This window comes from Trichechus manatus, unplaced genomic scaffold, assembly GCF_000243295.1.
Source record: "Trichechus manatus latirostris isolate Lorelei unplaced genomic scaffold, TriManLat1.0 scaffold00280, whole genome shotgun sequence".
Taxonomy (NCBI): Eukaryota; Metazoa; Chordata; class Mammalia; order Sirenia; family Trichechidae; genus Trichechus; species Trichechus manatus.
In genome coordinates, this window is record NW_004444216.1 from 1410287 (window position 1) to 1428653 (window position 18367).

At 39.5% G+C, this 18367-nt stretch overlaps 1 protein-coding gene across 1 annotated transcript in view; it reads right to left on the reverse strand.

Annotated features, from left to right (window-relative positions):
* MAGI2 (membrane associated guanylate kinase, WW and PDZ domain containing 2) overlaps nt 1-18367 on the reverse strand; it is a 650884-nt gene that overhangs the window by 325240 nt on the left and 307277 nt on the right. Inside the window, exon 7 of the mRNA XM_004390069.1 lies at nt 699-820. Within this exon, the coding sequence (XP_004390126.1) occupies nt 699-820 (122 nt within the window). The remainder of the gene's footprint in view (nt 1-698; nt 821-18367) is intronic.

The following is an 18367-nucleotide window of genomic DNA, read 5'->3' on the forward strand; positions in this document are numbered from 1 at the left end:
ACAATTGGAGAGAAGTTCACCACTAGACCTTTACATTCATTTTAATTGTGCCATAGTGCATGGTGTGAAAATCATCAGCAGGTAAGTCTCCAAAAACCGTTCTCCTATTTTCACTTATGAATAAGAGACTACAAAGAGGTGAAAAGTTTGTGCAGCAACTCATCCCACTACGTGGCTCAAAGGTGTAGTCAGATCCAGCAAGCAACCCTGGGGCATACCAAATGGCCAGGGCCTCCTGGCGTGGTCCCGCCAATAGTAAGGCAAGTCATCCACGCTGCGTGACCTTTCCGGGGCAGCGTGGGGGCAAGCGGATTTGAGCCTAGGTAATGTCGATGAGGAGCTGTCTACTGTCACAAAGGAGAACAAGCCTCATTCTTGTGCTTGGTCTTTTGAGAACAAACTTATGAGTTTCTCTGAATCTCCACAGTTTATAGTACCACTGTCAAAACCCATTAATCTCCACCTGGCACATGCTGTAAATTCCTATAACGTACTGCTCGAGCCTTTAACTTAATCCCTGGTGGATAAATGCATTAGTTTAGAAACAGAGAAAACATCCAGCTAAAGTTAATACAGGGGTGCAAGGAAAGCAAATCAATTATTTGAAATGGTCCAAGCTAAAGGCATTTCAGAAGAGCAGGCAGTTGGATAGACATTTTTCCTTTAAAGCCATCACATGCTGACATGGTACACAGTACCTCGGAAACCTGGGGCCTGAAGGGGCTTTGTTCCAAGTTCTGTGTGGGGCATGTTATGCTGCTGTAGCTTCCTTTTTGCTTCCAGGACAGGGTTTTCAAACTGTGTTCTTCTATTTATGTGGCTAAAAAAAATAAAATTTCAAATTAGGATAACAGTGGGACAAAGTCATTTAAGAGAACGTATGTATCTACAGAGAGCTGGCCATTAACAGACATCTTATCTGATTATAGTCAAGTGCCTCCCCCAGCATGGGTCAGGGCTCTGCTGGAGCACGACTTGGTACAATACACATTTCTGTGACCAGAACGGAGTTCCCAGTGGCTCTGTCCTATGTTACTGCATTTAAATTATGTATGATTCAGCTAAAAGAAGTAGAATGTACACTTGTTTTCTGGTTGACTTTGTTAGTTTGAGATGAATTTGATGCATTAAAATAAAATGGCCAGCAAATGAAATTTATACTGAATGGTGTTGAAGACTATCATCTAAGGTGTGCAAAGTCCCTATATCAAACACAGTAAGTTTAAGGTAAATTCATGATATAGGACACCAATAAGAGTATATACACACTTTTTGAATCAGACAGACCTGGATGGGCAGGGATCCAGGAGGAAAGATTCACAAAGGTATTTATGGAAGTTATAGAATGCCTGTGTAGGGCTATTGATACTGAGGTCAATTAAAAGTGGAGTATTAATACTCTACTCAGTGAAAATGGTAGATTCGGAGATGTCAGATACAGAAGTGGTTTATAGCATTTGTGGACCAGCTAAATTGAGGGCCTCGAGTATAAGAAAACTATTAATTCTTGTATAACATGCTGTTTGAAATTTAGAGTTCTTTTTCTGTGAAGGGTGGAGATCAATAATCCCGTTTAGTGGCAGCTTTCATGTTGATCTTTCTCTAGGATATAAATGCCCCAAAAGAGGGCTGATATACATTGATTCTTGTTCTTTGTATAAACAGAAATACAATTATACTATGAAAGCATAAAGAAGAGAGAGGGGTTGAAGATGAATTAAAAATTACTAAGTACTTACTATGTGTCAGGAACTATATATAATTTCCCTAATTAAGCATCATAACAACACAGTCTTGAATTCTAATTATCCCCATTTTAAAGATGATGAGATTATCACACAGAAAGGTTGAATCACTTGTCCTAAATCACATGCCTAGTAAGTACAAAAGCCGAGATTTGAACCCATTTCAAAAACGTATCTCTGATCTACATACCTTCTCTTTTCAATCTGTGTTTTTAATTTGGCAAGTGTACACATATTTAATGTGTATGCACAAGCACACACATACACACCCCGGCAAACCATTCATTATGTTTTCTAAAAGTACACACATCAGAAATGAAAGGAGGTAAAAGAAGCAAAAACTCAACAGCCAGTTTTCTATTTTTATACACCAAATAATTCCTGACTGGACAGAAACATGATACGATGACTGCCATATTTAAGAATTTCCTCATGGGAGGCACGGTAGGATTGCTGCCTGAAGCACAGGCTCTGTAGTCCATCAGTCCTGGATTCAAATTCCTGCTTTACCATTTGATAAGCTGTGTGACCTTGGGCAAGTTATTACCTATGGCTCAGTATCTTCAAAATGGGCACAATATGCCTTCCTAGGTGTCATGGTTTGAATTGTGTCCCCCAAAAATATCTGTCAACTTGGCTAGGTCATGATTCCTAGTATTGTATGATTGTTTACCATTTTATCATCAGATGTGATTTCCCTATGTGTTGTAAATGCTATCACTATGATGTAATAAGATGGATTAGCGGCAGTTATATTGATGATGTCTACAAGATTAGGTAGTGTCTTAAGCCAATTTCTTTTGAGATATAAAAGACAGAAGTGAGCGGAGGAACAGGGGACCTCACACCACCAAGAATGCAGTGCCAGGAGCAGAGTGCATCTTTGGACCTGGGGTTCCTGTGCTGAGATGCTCCCAGACCAAGGGAAGACTGATGCATCATGAGGACCTTCCTCCGGAGCCAACAGATGAGAGAAAGTCTTCCCCTGGAGCTGATGCCTTGAATTTGGACTTGTAGCCTACTAGATTGTGAGAGAATAAACTTCTCTTTGTTAACAGCCATCTACTTGTGGTATTTCTGTTATAGCAGAACTAGATGACTAAGACACTAGGGTTGTTGTGAGGATTAAATGAAATAATGAATGTTAGCACAAGGTTTCCAGTGTAGACATTCTCAATAACTAGTAGCAGCTGTTATCATGATTACCACCAGTAGTATCCTTATCTTAAGCACTACCATCATCATCATATTATGAGCCTACAGTAAAGTCTTTACTGGGAGGCCCTAGTCTCTGGTACTGTCTAAGAAGGGGGATGCTTATAACAATATTCTTGGGTAATGAAACTCACCTGGATGGGGTTCAAGGTAAATCTGTTTTGTGTAAAATATTTTCCATTGGAAGTAATATGCTACAGTAATGTTCTTTGTGTACCAAAGAAGTCACCATTGAGCTGTGGTGTGTAGTGAACAATGGGTATGTGATCTTTGAAGGCTTCCTCACCTCATAAACTCTGACAGTGCCTCTGTACTCCTATTTTGGAAGGACCTGAGTTTGAAGCCTCTCTCCCCTTTCCTGCATTTTCATATAACTCTCTTGCGAAAATCCGGGGCTGGCTCCAGGCGGATGATGCAGCGATGTGGCTGGAGTGGCAGGAAGCAGAGGCGGAGGCATTTGCATCAAGTGTGGGCTTGGTATCTATAGAGCAAGGCAGGCGTGCCAAGTGAGGAGGAGCCTGTATCACACTGCTTCATCTGCGATTTATGTGGGAGACAACTTCCAGGGAAGGCGTTTTACAATATGGGTGAGAAAGTGTACTGCCAGGAAGACTTCCTGTACTCTGGGTTCCAGCAAAAGGCTGACAAGTGTAGCTTGTGGGGACACTTCATCACGGAGATGATCCTCCAGGCCCTTGGGTAGTCCTACCACCCAGGCTACTTCCAGTGCTCTGTAATGAGTGCCTGGATGGGGTGCCCTTCACTGTGGACATGGAGAACAACATCTACTGTGTCAAGAGACTATCACACGGTTTGTGCACTAAAATGTGCCTCCTGTGCCTGTCCTGTCCTCCCTGCACAGGGCTGTAAGACAACCATCCGAGTAGTATCCATCAACAGAAACTACCACGTGGAATGCTATCACTGTGAGGACTGTGGGCTGCAGCTGAGCAGGGAGGACGGACACCACTGCTACCTACTGGAGGGCCACCTGCTGTGTCGCTGCTGCCATCTGTGGCGCCTCTGGCCCAGCCCACTTCCATCACCTGCCATGCACATCACAGAGCTCTGAGCAGGGGCCTAAGGCCCCACGTGAGCCGTGCTTCTGGGAGGGGGGACAGGGCGTCACTACAGAGGCTGGGGATGGGAGTGCAGACTACATCGGGTGACACTGTCAGAGGGGGTGACACCACAAGGTCCAGAGATACATCCAAGACCAAACTATGCAAGACTTGAACTGCTCCAGAAAGCCCATGCCCACTTCAGCCATGTTTCGGTCAGGCTCTCTAATGAAATATTATTCTTGACTTTGCCCTCACTTCTCCCTGTAGCTTCCTCTATGGCTGCATCAGTGCATGCATCCTTTGCTTCGGACATACTTGGAGCTGCTCTAATAGGCAACACCCCATCACACCTCTTATCTTGGCATGTGAGACTCAGTAAATCAATGGTACTGCTTAGGTGAGAGGTCGCATCTTGGGCAAATCACTAAACTCTCTAAGCATCAGCATCCTCTTCCGTAAAATGGGGGCGTTAATGTCTACTTCATGGGGGCTGCTGTGAAGATAAGAGAAACAATGTTTGCAAAGCACTGATACATAGGAAGAACACTGCAATTGTAAAGTACAATTAGTCTTTATAACTATTATAGTGCTGCTGCTGTTATTATGACTGCAATGCTTTTCCCATCCATCCAGCTAACTCCTTCCCTAACCTCTCCCTCCTATGTTCCCAGGATGCATTATGGTCCTTCCCCTTATAAAGTCTCCAACAGACCTCTGTCATAGCAGATTTCTTTACTTTCTGATACCCTGCCTCATCATAAAGAGGATGTTAGGCACCCTTTTTTTATAAACTGCGGTACAAATATACATATCAAAACATTTGCAAATTCCACAATTTTTACATGTGTAATTCAGTGACATTGATTACATTCTTCATGTAGTGCAACCATTATCACTTTCCTTTACCAAGTTATTCTATCACCATTAACATAAACCTGGTGCTCCCTAAGCAGTAACTCCCCTTTCTCCCCTTCTTTCCACCCCTGGGAAACACTAATAAGCTCTGGCTTCTATATATTTGTCTATCTCATGTGAGAAAGATAATACAGTATTTGTCCTTTTGTGACTGACTTATTTCACTCAGCATAGTGTTTTCAAGGTCCATCCATGTTGTGGCATGTATCAGGACTTCATTTCTCACTGAGGTACTTTTAAGGAACGACAACAACGTAACTAAATGAGGTAATCAGGGCAAAGTTAGATGAGAGGTCAATAGATAAAATTAATATAGTGTCCTATGGGTGAGTTGGAATCGAGTCAACAGCAATGGGTTTGGTTTGGTATTTGTTTACTAGACAGACTGTAAATTACCTTTGAGTCAAGGGCTATAGTAAACTTGTCAAGCTGTGTCTTAATGATTGATTTTCATATCTTTCTCCTTCCCTAGACTGTGAGCTCTTTGTGGACAGTCCATGTGTTACTCATGTTGTATACTTAGAACCTAACACAGTAAAAGGTAATCATTATTTTGTTAAATGCCTAAATGATGAATCTTTGTTTTAAGATTTTTGTTTTCAAGTATATGTTAGTAATTTCAAGACACCATTCAGAAACAGCTTTGGATTGTGCTAAAGTTTCAGCTTTCCTCATTTCTATATGTTTTATTTCTGTTTTGCTAGGTCATTGTTCATTGTACGCATAACTTTATCCTTAGAAAATACATTACTGGGATACATTTATATCAAGAAAGTTACGGTACAATTGGGTTCCTCCAACTTGCCACCTGCATGTAATTATTTCTTTAGACAAGGAACGTGTAGCCACCTGCTCTATGGACACGATGTTGAAAACATCCCATTCACCATCCAAGTGAGTTTCTAGAGTTCACAGGAAGGAAAATTCCAATGAACTAGTCTGGCACGCCTTGTACCCCTCTCAAATAGCGGAAGCTGGATATTGCTTTAGTACCCTAAGCTAATTGCTAGAGAACATTTCCATCGTCACAAATGAAGTCATTCATTTAAAATTCTTAAAAATGCTCCCAGGCTCTAAAAGACCTATCACAAAGAAATGTGATTGGGGCTGAATAGGGAAGCCTTGTCTTCCTTGTGCTTCCAAAATGAATAGTTTCAAGTTCTTTTAACAAGGATTTGGGGGTCTTACAATATGAACAAAGGATATGAATGACAAATGGCATCATCATCCTCATTGTTTAGGCTCTGTGAGGTAACTATGAGCTATTTCATCTAGCCTTCATACAGAACAAGGGCCTGGGAAGCCACCAAGAGTTCTTGCTCTTTGATTGTAGCTGGTCTATTGCCATATTTGGTAAGATAATCTTTAGGTGCTAAATGCTAAGGGGAGTAAGAGCCATATTAAGTAGTAATAGCCTAACAACTTCATTTTCCATTAACAGAAGAGAAAGATTACCCATAAGAGATGCTTTCTTTTTACCGTGGCAAAGGGAACAGGATATTCAAGGATGAGATTCTATTGCCTTCTCTCTTTGCCCTTAAATTCACTTATCTGAAGCCAAAGTCTCTCCTTTCATCATGGAATAGACACTTAAGTTCGCACATGGCAATGGTTTGTCATTCTGGCTGCACCTGAGGAGCTTTAGGAAAAACACAGAAGACTCAGGCCTCACCCTAGATCAACTGGATCAGAATCCCAGAGTGGGGTACAGACACTGACATTTTTTAAGAGTCTCCCAGAGAATTCTAATGTTCAGCTAGGGTTGCAATATCCTGAGTTAGAAGCTGAGGAAGTGTGAAAAGGAGCTGAATAAGGAATTCCTGATAAAATATATGTGGAAGCCTCTTTTTCTGTATGTGGCCTCAGGGAATACTATTTTGCTCCAGAAAGAGAACATGTGCCATCAGAAGTTTCAGACGCGCACAGAGGAGAGGAAATATTTACACTTATTTGGAGGATACATTGCCAAGGCTAGTCCCAGGTCAGTGTTCTGTTTGATTGCCACCTCCTTCAGTGTGGGAGAGAATCGAAGAATAGAGGAAAGTCGTATATCTGAGTCCATAAGTGTGTAGAAGACAAGTTTGCCGGGGCTTATCAAGGCCATCATATCTGACTCCTTAATACCAGCGCTTCCTCTGTATTCCAGCCTGTCCATTCCCCACTTTGTTCTCCTGGAACTTTAGAGAGGGGCACTTTTGGTGCATAGTCACGAATGATGCCTTTTGTACCCCACTGGCCACCACTGCAACATCTAACTTTTGGTTGACAGTTTAGAAAAGGATCTCTGGGTCAATGCGGGAGAGCGGGGGAGACAGCAGTTTTCGAGTGAAGATCGTGCCACAGATAAAATGTTTCTGAAGTGGCAATGTGGCTTCCTCTTATTACTTCAAGGCATGCAGTAGCCAGTGCTCAATAAATATTTGCTGAATAAATGCCTGGATGGAGGCAAGCATGCACAGAAGGTGCTAGATCTCACTGGGTTCCATTTTCACTCTCCCAGAAAGTAGATACTATGACAGTCAGAACTTGATGTGAAACTTAGGGCCAGCTCAAATGATACAACCAATCTGCATTTGGGCAAAGACACATGGGCTCTTTCAAAACTGAGAATCTTTCAAGAAATTCTAGAAATAGGAAGAAGCCAGTTCACTTTGGTGCTGAAAGATCTGGATCTAAGGAGCTCATAAGAAGCATCTGCTGTCTTGTGTTATAATAGATAAGTGCTCATATGGACAAGCACTACATTAGGGACAAGATGTGGGAGCATCAGAGAGGCAGCCACTCAGCATTAGGAGAGGCAAGATAGGCTTGGTGTTTAGGATGTTGGCTTAGTATATCACTCCTTCTATGCAAACATGCTCCTTTGGGGACTTCCTGAATGGAATCCAAAAGTGTGAATTTCCTGGGTGCTTAGAATTCCCTACGCTGGCTCTGATCCCAATTCTGGCTCCCATACCTCTGGGTGGCCAGGGAAGTATGTGTATTACCACCTCACATCTGAACCCCTGGTTGCAGCTGCACTGGCCAATGTAAGCCAAAAGCATATATTGCACACTTCCTGTCTATATTTTATTCATTTTAATACATGTCTTGAGAAGACTCCATTAGAGTTTTTCTACTAACAAGTTTGAAAAAATGGAATAAAAACTATTTTATGCTTTGGAAACTAAGAGGATAATAACCCTAAGGGGTTCTTCTAGGATCAACAGTCTCTATAGAAAGCAGGATAATGTAATTAGGAGTTTGGTCACTGCAGTCACATTGTTTGCATTCATAGCCTATCCCTACCACATCCTAGGCATGTGACCCCGGGCACGTCACTTATTCACTGTACTTTAGATTTTTTTTTTTTTTAATCTCTACAGTCAGGATAAAAATAATACTTATCTCATAGAGTTACTGTGCATATCAAGTGAGTTAAAATGAATACGCCATTTAGAACAGAGCCTGGCTTGTGCTAAGTATTCAATAAGTGCTAGCCATCATGATTCATCAAATACTTGTTTCTCAAATACTCTTTGCTAGGCACTATGATAAAGGCTGTAGGGAGGGCCAAAGGTCAATTAGACACATAGTCTACCAGGGGAGATAAACATAAACATTAGAAATTATAAAATAGGATTTACATAGTACAATGTATATACCTTATTGTGCTTCGAAAAGCCAAATTTTAATAGTGCTAGTTTAAAACCTAATGTTTTAAATATACTTTATTTTAAAATATGAGCTTTGGATAAACGGAAAAATTAAATTGATTTTACTTGGAGAGTTTTTTTTTTTTTTAATAGAATAATTGAATCCCAGTAATTTTAACACTTAAGTGATAATTGTCTTTCTATAAATGTCCATTCATTATTTCCTACTGTACCTGAGGGGAATGTGAGTTTCTTTGTGAATGTGAGTGGGAAGATCGAGTCATTCATGTGTTCCTTTCTCCTGTTCTTCCTGGACATGGGGGTGCTTACTTTGGGGATATACTGTTTGGGTAGGATCATGGCTGACTGAGAAGAGTATCCAGATATTAACACTGAAACTCTCACAGCTTAAGAGCCTATCCTCTACTCCCCCACAAGGCTGAGCTTCCCAAAATGTGGGTACATTTTCAGATAAATAAGCTCTTTCCCCTCCCCCAGTAGTAATGCTAATTATTTAGTTAAGACATTGACCTTTACTGTGTATTTGATGTCTGTTTTACATATAAGGGAATTCATCACTAAGCCATTACTATTCACTAATATCATGGAAAACTTGGTATTTTCCTCTTAGCAGTAATGACAATGCGCCCTGTCAATCTTGCCGTGAAACCTCTAGGACCTACAAGATAAATAAACTCAATTTCAAAAATTTCAAAAATACACTAGGCATGTATTTCAAAATGTTGTTTCATATCCACTCCTTTTTGCTCTCCTAAAACATTTCTCTTAAATGTTATTGCTGAATGTAAGAGTAGATCATTGTTATAAAATGCATTTTAATCTTTGTTTCTAGATCAAATGAAAGCAACGAGTTATAAACCTACAAGTAGGACAGGGCTTACCTAGAGAAAAACTAAAGACTACACTATTTTAGGATCTTCCTGTATTAGAGACAAGACTAATAAGTCCTCTTCCACTGGTGTTTGCCTCCCCCTGCCCCCACCATGACTGAATGGCTTAGATCCTTGAAGTCTCATATATAAACACCTTCATTCATCAAACACTGACACAAAGATGAATCTGACACAACCCCTTCACCAAAGGGGCTCATGCTCCAGTGGGGATGACACACAAGTTGAGTGACCAAACATTCCAGTTTGCCTGGGACTAAGGTGTTTCCTGGGATGCAGGACTTTATGTTTCAAAACCTGGACAGTCCTGGGTAAAACAGGATGAGTTGATCACCCTAAAAGTAGCCAGAAAAATTTAACACAAGGTAGAAAGTGCTGAAATTGAGGTATGCCCAATGCGATTCCACAAAGAAAGAAAAGACAACTTAGTCTGATGGTTCAGGAAAAGCCTCATAAAGGAAGTGACAATTGAGCAGATTCCTGAAGGATAAATGTATTTTGCCAGATGGAGAAGGGGGCATTTTAGAAAGATAATAGTGGATACAAAGGTGTTTAGGAATAGTAAGTTCTGCCTACCTGGAGTACAGGGCTAGTGCACACACACCTGCATGTGACTTCGTGAGGGTGCGAGGGGTGGGAGGAGGAGGCATAGGGGAGAGGAAGGGAAGTTACAAGGTTGGAAGTATAGTTCAAAGTCATGGTATGAGGACTGCCTGAAGACCTAGTATGACTTATCTTTCTTCCTACTTCCATTATTACTCCAGTGTCATGGACAGCTGTAACTTTGAAAATTTCCTGGAGGAGGTAACTTATTCCTGAACTTGTGAGGATAAGCTGAGTATCGTTCTATCAACCAAATACAAGAGCTGTAGTGCTCTCTAGCAATCTCAATCATTTCAGCTACCTCCACTGTACTAGGTACTGTGCTTGTCTGGTATGGGGATGAATAAGAGATGTTTCACAGTCCAGAGAAATAGACATTTCAATGTGCAGGGAAGAGTGAGTATAGTTTGGCCTGTAATATAGTCTATGTTGAACTGTACTGCTATTTCTTAATAAATTGCTTATGAGATTTTAAAATGAGAACAACATAGCTTAAGTTCACTGAATTACAAAAAAAATATGATTAAGCATTGTACACTTATGTATACATATGCACTCATATATAATGACAGACATATGCAGCCATGGATACAAGAATACTTTAAGGCCTGACTCTAAGAAGAGTCGGAGAATTACCAAGGACACTCAAAAAAAGTGGAGAATCATGAAGCCAACATCACTGATGTCTGGGATTATCCAGGAAGGAGGGAGTCAGGGAAAGAGTATTAGTGAGGGGAGATGGACAAGACTGGAAGCAAGACTCTGGCAAAGTCTGAAAGTCAACAGGACAAGAAGATAATTCCAACTCCATAAAATACCAGGACCCCTCAGGTTTCCATGTGTATTATTTAGAAGAGAGAAAAAGATTAAAAAAAAAAAAAGTATGTGACTATTGGGTCTTTATGATTGCCCACACCAGGGGGAAATAAAATATATTGCTATTCCTTTTATAGGCTAGAAAGTGATGCAGAAAGGATTAGAAAGCAAAACAAAACAGATATTTTTGATGAGTCTTAGGGATAAAAGGATCTATTGCTTGTATAGCTAGACTCTGGACAGAACCTTTCAATATCTACCTAATAAGTAACCATGGAATCTGGGTGTGTGTGGGGGAGTGGAGGGGAACTATGATTCTGAGAAGAAAAGCACTTGGGAAGATAGGAAAGACATGGAAAAAAAGCAGTGGGAGTAGAGAAAAAACGTTCAGCGGAACCAAGAAAGGTGGCAATAAGCTGTTTCATTGCCGCTTTCAACAGACAACTTCTTTGGGATAACTATTGTTGTAGAGTTTTATATAGTTAACATAGTATGCTAAAAGCATGCCATTACTGGAAGATCAGAGCTTCATACAGATTAGACGACAGTTTCATGTTTCTGTAATGGGAGATGCATTTTCAAACAACTTGTCTGCTTCTTTCCATAATACACATTCAAGGTTGGTTAATTTTACGCCCCCACATTGTATTTCCAATACTGAAGCACTAAATAAAGACAATGAAAGCTGCAATGTTGGATATTTTGGAAAACATTCCATTTTGTACATTTTAAAATTCTTTAGGTTCTCTTCAGATTTAAATTTTGTCCAATAGATGCCACCATCTGTGGAAAGAAATAGTTGTTTGAAGAACGAATGCTAGCCTTGCAAATAAAAGTTTAGAGGGAAGAAATGGCAGATGGTAGAGGGCGATGGGAGCTAATACTCCTCAAGCAAATACTATGTACCAAACCTTCAGCTAAACATGTTAGGTGCTCTAATTCATCTGTTCCTCAGAGAGGGTAAATAATGTTCTGTAGATTTCATAGTAAGGGGTAGATGCATGAATCAAACCCAGCTCTGCGTAGTGCCGAAGTCCAAAAACATGGATTCATCTGGTTCTGACACAAATACACTCTGACTTTATAAATGAAATTACTTACATATAGTACATGCAAGTATGTGCTATGTTTGGTAATCTGTAATATACTTTAGCCACATGAGTCTCGATTTCTTTCTCTCACTTTGCATTGTGAAACTGGAAACTTGAACAACATCATAAATCACCTGCTGATTTTCTGAAGACAAAAATGTGAAAATATAGGACACTATTTTGATATATTTGATAACTTTGTTTTTTTTTTAAAGAACCCAATGAAAATGTACATAGGTAGTGACTAAATACAATTCAGTAGAAAATATGTGTGTGTGTGAGTGTTTTTCATATTGAAAGAAGTAAGAAATGAGATGGTATTGAGAATATGATATGGGAAGCAAGGAGATCTGACTTTGTATGACACGGTTTTCAAACCAGAAGGGTCTTCTCCAAAGGTTGCCTTTCAGCTTCCCTTAGGGCTAGTCCTAGTTGTAATTTTCCTGAATTCTTTTCAACTCTGGAAGCTGAACAAGGGCCAGAGCTCTGAAAATTATGGTAACAATAATAATAAGGTGATACTATCACAGTATTTGTGAATAAGAATAAAGCTGTATGTGAGCAATAATGGGTGGATATTCAACAACAACAAAACTATGCATTCCTTGCCTTTCTCAAACTTTGAAAAGGACCCTCTGATTGTAGGTAACGTTCAGACCTGCTAAGGTCCAATGATGCAGTAAGAAATGAAAACACATCATGTGCTCAGCAAGAAATTCCTTATGTGGTAACACAAGGAACCTTGAGTGCTGGTGAAGACCCTTCCCCTGACATATGAAAGTCAACTGTAAGTGGTGGACTTCCCACTCTGTGTGCTACATTTACCGTCAAACCTAGTGCCTGGCTGTGAGGATCAACAGAGGCCAGGAGAAGACACCAACACTCTCTGGTATCATCAATCTCACATGTACCTCCTGGGCATCACCAAAGTGAAAGTCACTAAAATTTAGTCTGAGCTGTCATTCTCTTCCATTTTTGGCCCAAACCAGAATTTGGGGTTTAAGCCACACTTGAAGATTAAATCTACCACTTTCTACTTTTGTGAAACTCCCCCAATATCTCTGAACTCCAATTGCCTGTAAATACCTACTCACCTCATAGGACTGTTTTGAAGAGCAAATAAGATGAAATATAGGAAAACATTTAAAGATGAATCATTATATAGTTTTTTTTTTTTAAATCATTATTGCAATGTTAAGAGTCTGGGATTCAAGTATAACTTCAATATGGATAGTGTAAAGTTTCTTATCGACTATGCAAAGGCATTCATCTGTGTGGATCATAACAAATTATGGATAACATTGCAAAGAATGGGAATTTCAGAATACTTAATTGTGCTCATGAGGAACCTCTACATAGATCAAGAGGCAGTTGTTCAAACAGAACAAGGGGATACCACATGGTTTAAAGTCAAGAAAGGTGTGTGTCAGGGTTGTATCCTTTCACCATACCTATTCAATCTGTATGCTGGGCAAATAATCTGAGCAGCTGGATTATGTGAAGAAAAATGCAGCATCAGGATTGGAGGAAGACTCATTAACAACCTGCATTATGCAGATGACACAACCTTGCTTGCTGAAAGTGAAGAGGACTTGAAGAATTTACTGATGAAGATCAAATACCACAGCCCTCAATATGGATTACACCTCAGCATAAAGAAAACAAAAATTCTCACAACTGGACCAGTAAGCAACATCATGATGAATGGAGAAAAGATTGAAGTTGTCAAGGATTTCATTTTACTTGGATCCACAATCAACACTCATGGAAGTAGCAGTCAAGAAATCAAAAGACCCGTTGCATTAGGCAAATCTGCTGCAAAAGACCTTTTTAAAGTGTTGAAAAGCAAAGATGTCACCTTGAAGATTAAGGTGCGCCTGACTCAAGCCATGGTGTTTTCAGTTGTCTCAGATGCATGTGAAAGCTGGACAATGAATAAGGAAGACCGAAGAAGAACTGACGCCTTTTAATTCCGGTGTTGGTGAGGAATATTGAATATACCATGGACTTCCAAAAGAACAAACAAATCTGTCTTGGAAGAAGTACAACCAGAATCCTCCTTAGAAGCAAGAATGGCGAGACTATATCTCACATACTTCGGACACGTTATCAGGAGGGATTAGTCCCTGGAGAAGGACATCATGCTTGGTAAAGTAGAAGGCCACTGAAAAAGAAGAAGACCCTCAATGAGATAGATTGACACAGTGGCTGCAACAATGGGCTCAAGCATAACAATGATTGTGAGGATGGCACAGGACCTGGCAGTGTTTCGTTCTGTTGTACACAGGGTCGCTATGAGTTGGAACCAACTCGATGGCACCTAACAACAACAACAAAGTTTCTTAATTCCGGTCCTGGGTTGCAACTCTAGTTCTACCACATACTAGCTCCATGACCTTGAGTAGATGACTTTGCTTCTCTAAGTTTCAGTTTCGTTATCTGTAAAGTAGGAATAATAGAACCTATCAGAAAGCATTATGCTGATGATTAACTAAGTTATGTAAAGTTCCTAACACACACCAAGTGCTTAATAAACGGTAGTGATTAAATTTTTTCCCACTTCAAGGTCGACTAATAGTTACTGAGTAAGGACAACTCTCTTAAAGATAAAATTTACATATAAGTGAATGGCCAAAACTAAATTAACTAATACTACATAGAAAAAAAAGACATTATTCCTATCATTTTATCTTTCTGAAAATATATTTACATTTTTTGACATCCCATTAAAACTGGAGAAAGTGGAGTAAGAATAGAATGAGGGAATTTTGTCAGCCTCCACATATGAGTGTTGTGCTTAGTGAAAATTTGAACTAAGACTTTTACATCCTGACAAACTCAGCAAATAGTGCTTAATAAGCTTTCAGAAACCAGACATCCAACGATGAGTTTCTTCCAGGTGAAATTAATGCAAGACTAATTTTACTGATTTATTTCAGCAAATAGCCTTTCTCTTGCCTTTAGTAGATGCAGTCAATTGAGGCGCCTGTCTACGGAAAACAGCACCTATGGCAATTAGTTTTAAACTGCTGAACGATTTCTCACAGCTGGCAGTGGAAGCTGTGATGGCCAGTAGAAACTGCTCATTAGCACTCCTCCTCCAGAGGTGCCCAGGGTACACACCCTACCTGCTACACCTTAGTTGTGCCTGTGAAACCTTCTCAGTCACTGAACAGAATGTTTTTCTCTCTTGACAATTTTAAAGTCCATCTTATTTAGCTGGATTGAACTTAAACATACAAAGGTTGATAAAACTATTGTGATTCATCCATTTTTATTACACAATTAGCTGAGTCTATTGTAATATAATTTCACCTAGTTAAATACGAAGTCATCTCTTAAACACTAGTGATGAATAATGGTAACATTTTCACTTTTATTATAAAAAATGGAAAACAATTTTCTATTCAAATGACAGTAGTTAAAAAACATAGTTCTTACTCTGACTTTTTGTTTGTAAATTTATCTTTCTGCCCTTTTAATGATAATCCTAATGTCAGTCTCAAGTCTTTAGATAGCAAGTACATTTCTATGTTTTTTTTTCCTTCCATAGTTTGGTAAGGAGATTCTATTATAATAATTCACTCTTTTAGAAAGCCTTCTTTCCGTAGTACTCATATGATGGGATTGTTGAAATCATTAAAATACAATAAAAGAATGGTAATATATGTTATTGTCTAGCCAAACAAAAAGTAGACATTGAAAGAAAACACTTTTTAAATTTTAACTATCTTTGATTATCAGTCATAATGAGAAAATAATGAGGCTTAATATAGGAAAATGACCAAATTTATCCTTGTTAACACAAGGTGCAGTGGATTTTCCTTGAACTAGAAGAGACCTTAGCAATCACCTGATCCAAACCACTCATTTTTCAGATGAAAGCCAGGGAGGTTAAGTGTAATTTTGAAAAAGCCTGTAAATTTAAAATCACAAATGCAAAAAAAGGACAAACAATTACTAACACTATGATCCACAGCACATAAAAGGAATTTCGACAAATATCATTTGCACACTGAAAAAGATATAAAATTATAGCTCCTATGGAGAAGGCACAGTGGTTAAGCACTTAGGTGCTAACCAAAAGTTCTGTGGTTCAAATCTGCCAGATGCTTCTTAGGAGAAAGATGTGGCAGTCTGCTTCTGTAAAGATTACAGCCTTGGGAACCCTACGGGGCAGTTCTACTCTGTCCTATAGGGTTGCTATGAGTCGGAATTGACTTGATTGCAATGGGTTTGGTTTTGAGTATCTATGGAGGGGGCAGTATTACATTTTACCCAGTAAAGGTGGCCATCTCTATTTTATTCAATAACAGGTGTTCAGAGAATGACATCAACCTGCTGTTTCCTCAGTTTGAGTAAATTCCCTCAGGCTTTCAGTAGTGTTAGCGTGTCTCTCAACTGAATGTGATTCTAGTTATGGATCTGTTAAAGATATAAAAGACCCAAATGTCAGCCAACTGCTTCAATTCTAGAAAGAGTTCTTTTCCAATACCAAAGGGTGAGGGAGGGGAACAACGTTATGTTGGTTCAGTTTGCTAGACTCCAATATAACATGATCCTGAGAGATTTTTAGAATAATTTTGACTCAATGAAATTTTCACGTCATGTGCTAACATTAGAACTTCCTATCAGTCTAAGACATGACTACAAAGTATATGATGATACAGATTGATAGCATGAGACAATCTTCAGTTCATGCACATGAAACACAGCATGCTTAATCAAGAGGAAAAACTACTAAACTCTCTATATAAGCTAGCTGTTTCACAAATAATAGAAAAATTACGATAATTTACTTGTTACATAACACTGAAATATTGCCTTGAGGAGAAGCAAGCAGGATTGTCCAGTGAAAGACCCTGCTGGCATTCTCTGGGTTACCTAGCAACAAACACCTTGAGTGGAGCCCACTCCTGCAGCAGGAGGGTCTGCTCACAGCCTTGACTTCCCAGCAGTCTCTAGGTGCTCTCAGTGCAGGAGCTCCACTCCCTGCAGCTCACCTCCAGCTCAAAAGGTTTGTCTGCAACTCCCTTGAACAACAGGTCTCCAAGTTCAGACTGTCTTCCTGCCTTTACAAGGCAGTTCTCAAACTCCCATGGCAGTTTTACCAAAAAAAAATGGAATAGAAGGAGAACACATGGTCTGTCTATGGGAGCATGCAGCATGCTGTTTCCAGTCATGACCATTTCTTCCATCTCTCTACGGGATGACGAGGGTTCAGGGGCTGTGTGCCACATATTGCTGCCCCTCTGCTTGTCAGTTTAATTTGCTCCTTGCTACATGATGTAGGATTGTGGTGTTTGCCTATGCCTAAGCCCTTCACAGAGTCCTTGGGTGGTGCAAATGGTTAACGTGCTTCACTGCTAACTGAAAGGTTGGAGGTTTGAGTCTATCCAGAGGTGCCTTGGAAGAAATGCCTGGCAATATACTTCTAAAAAATCAGTCATTGAAAATCCTATGGAGCACAGTTCTACTCTGACACACATGGGGTCTCCATGAGTTGCAGCTGACTCAGTGGCAACTGTCTTTTTTTTTTTTTAACTCCTCCACATGTGCCTAAAGAAGAGCTCAATTCAGTTTCTTATATTCATAAAAAGTGCTTAAAGACAAATATGCCAAAAAATTTGAAGTTTATGTTATATTCATCTTTATTCACCAATATATTCTCAAAGAAAAGTTGATGCTAGAGTGATAATTCCTTTGTCTTTTATTATTGACTTCAGGACCAAAGAAAGTATTTTATTAGAATTATAAAGTGTTTTGTTTTAAAATTAACATTTATATAACTGTGACATCAAGGAGAATCACACATTGTTATCTGTAAAAATCCACCTGTAATTAAGCCAATTTAAACTTCTGGATGTCCAAAACACTTTATTTGGGACCAGAAGTTTTGTTAAAGAGTTTATGAGAACAAACAGTTGCTCATAAAAATGTATTTAATTACAGTCGAGTTTCCTTCCCTTCCAGTTGAAACACCTTTTGGGATTGGGGCAGAGCAACTAGAGTATAGAGAACATGTACATCATATGAGGATGAACTAGCAATGGTGACGTGTCTCATAGCACAAAGAAATGATCTCTAACTTCAAGTAAGGGTAGGACAGGAGTACGCCTCCAGATCTTGACTGGATGACAGTGGTGAAAAGGGAGATTAGATGTAAGGCCTCATATTGATTGGAAGGATCATGGTTTAAAAATGTTTGAGCAACACTAGTATGGAGAGTAAAAGGAACCATAAGCCTTTCAACTGATTTATGGTTGAAGGGTAGCAGTAACCTCCTGAAATTTATATGAGTGAGTAGCACAGAGAAGCCAACTATGAATTCTCAATATAAATGATCAGAAATTATAATGTAGTATAAAAAGC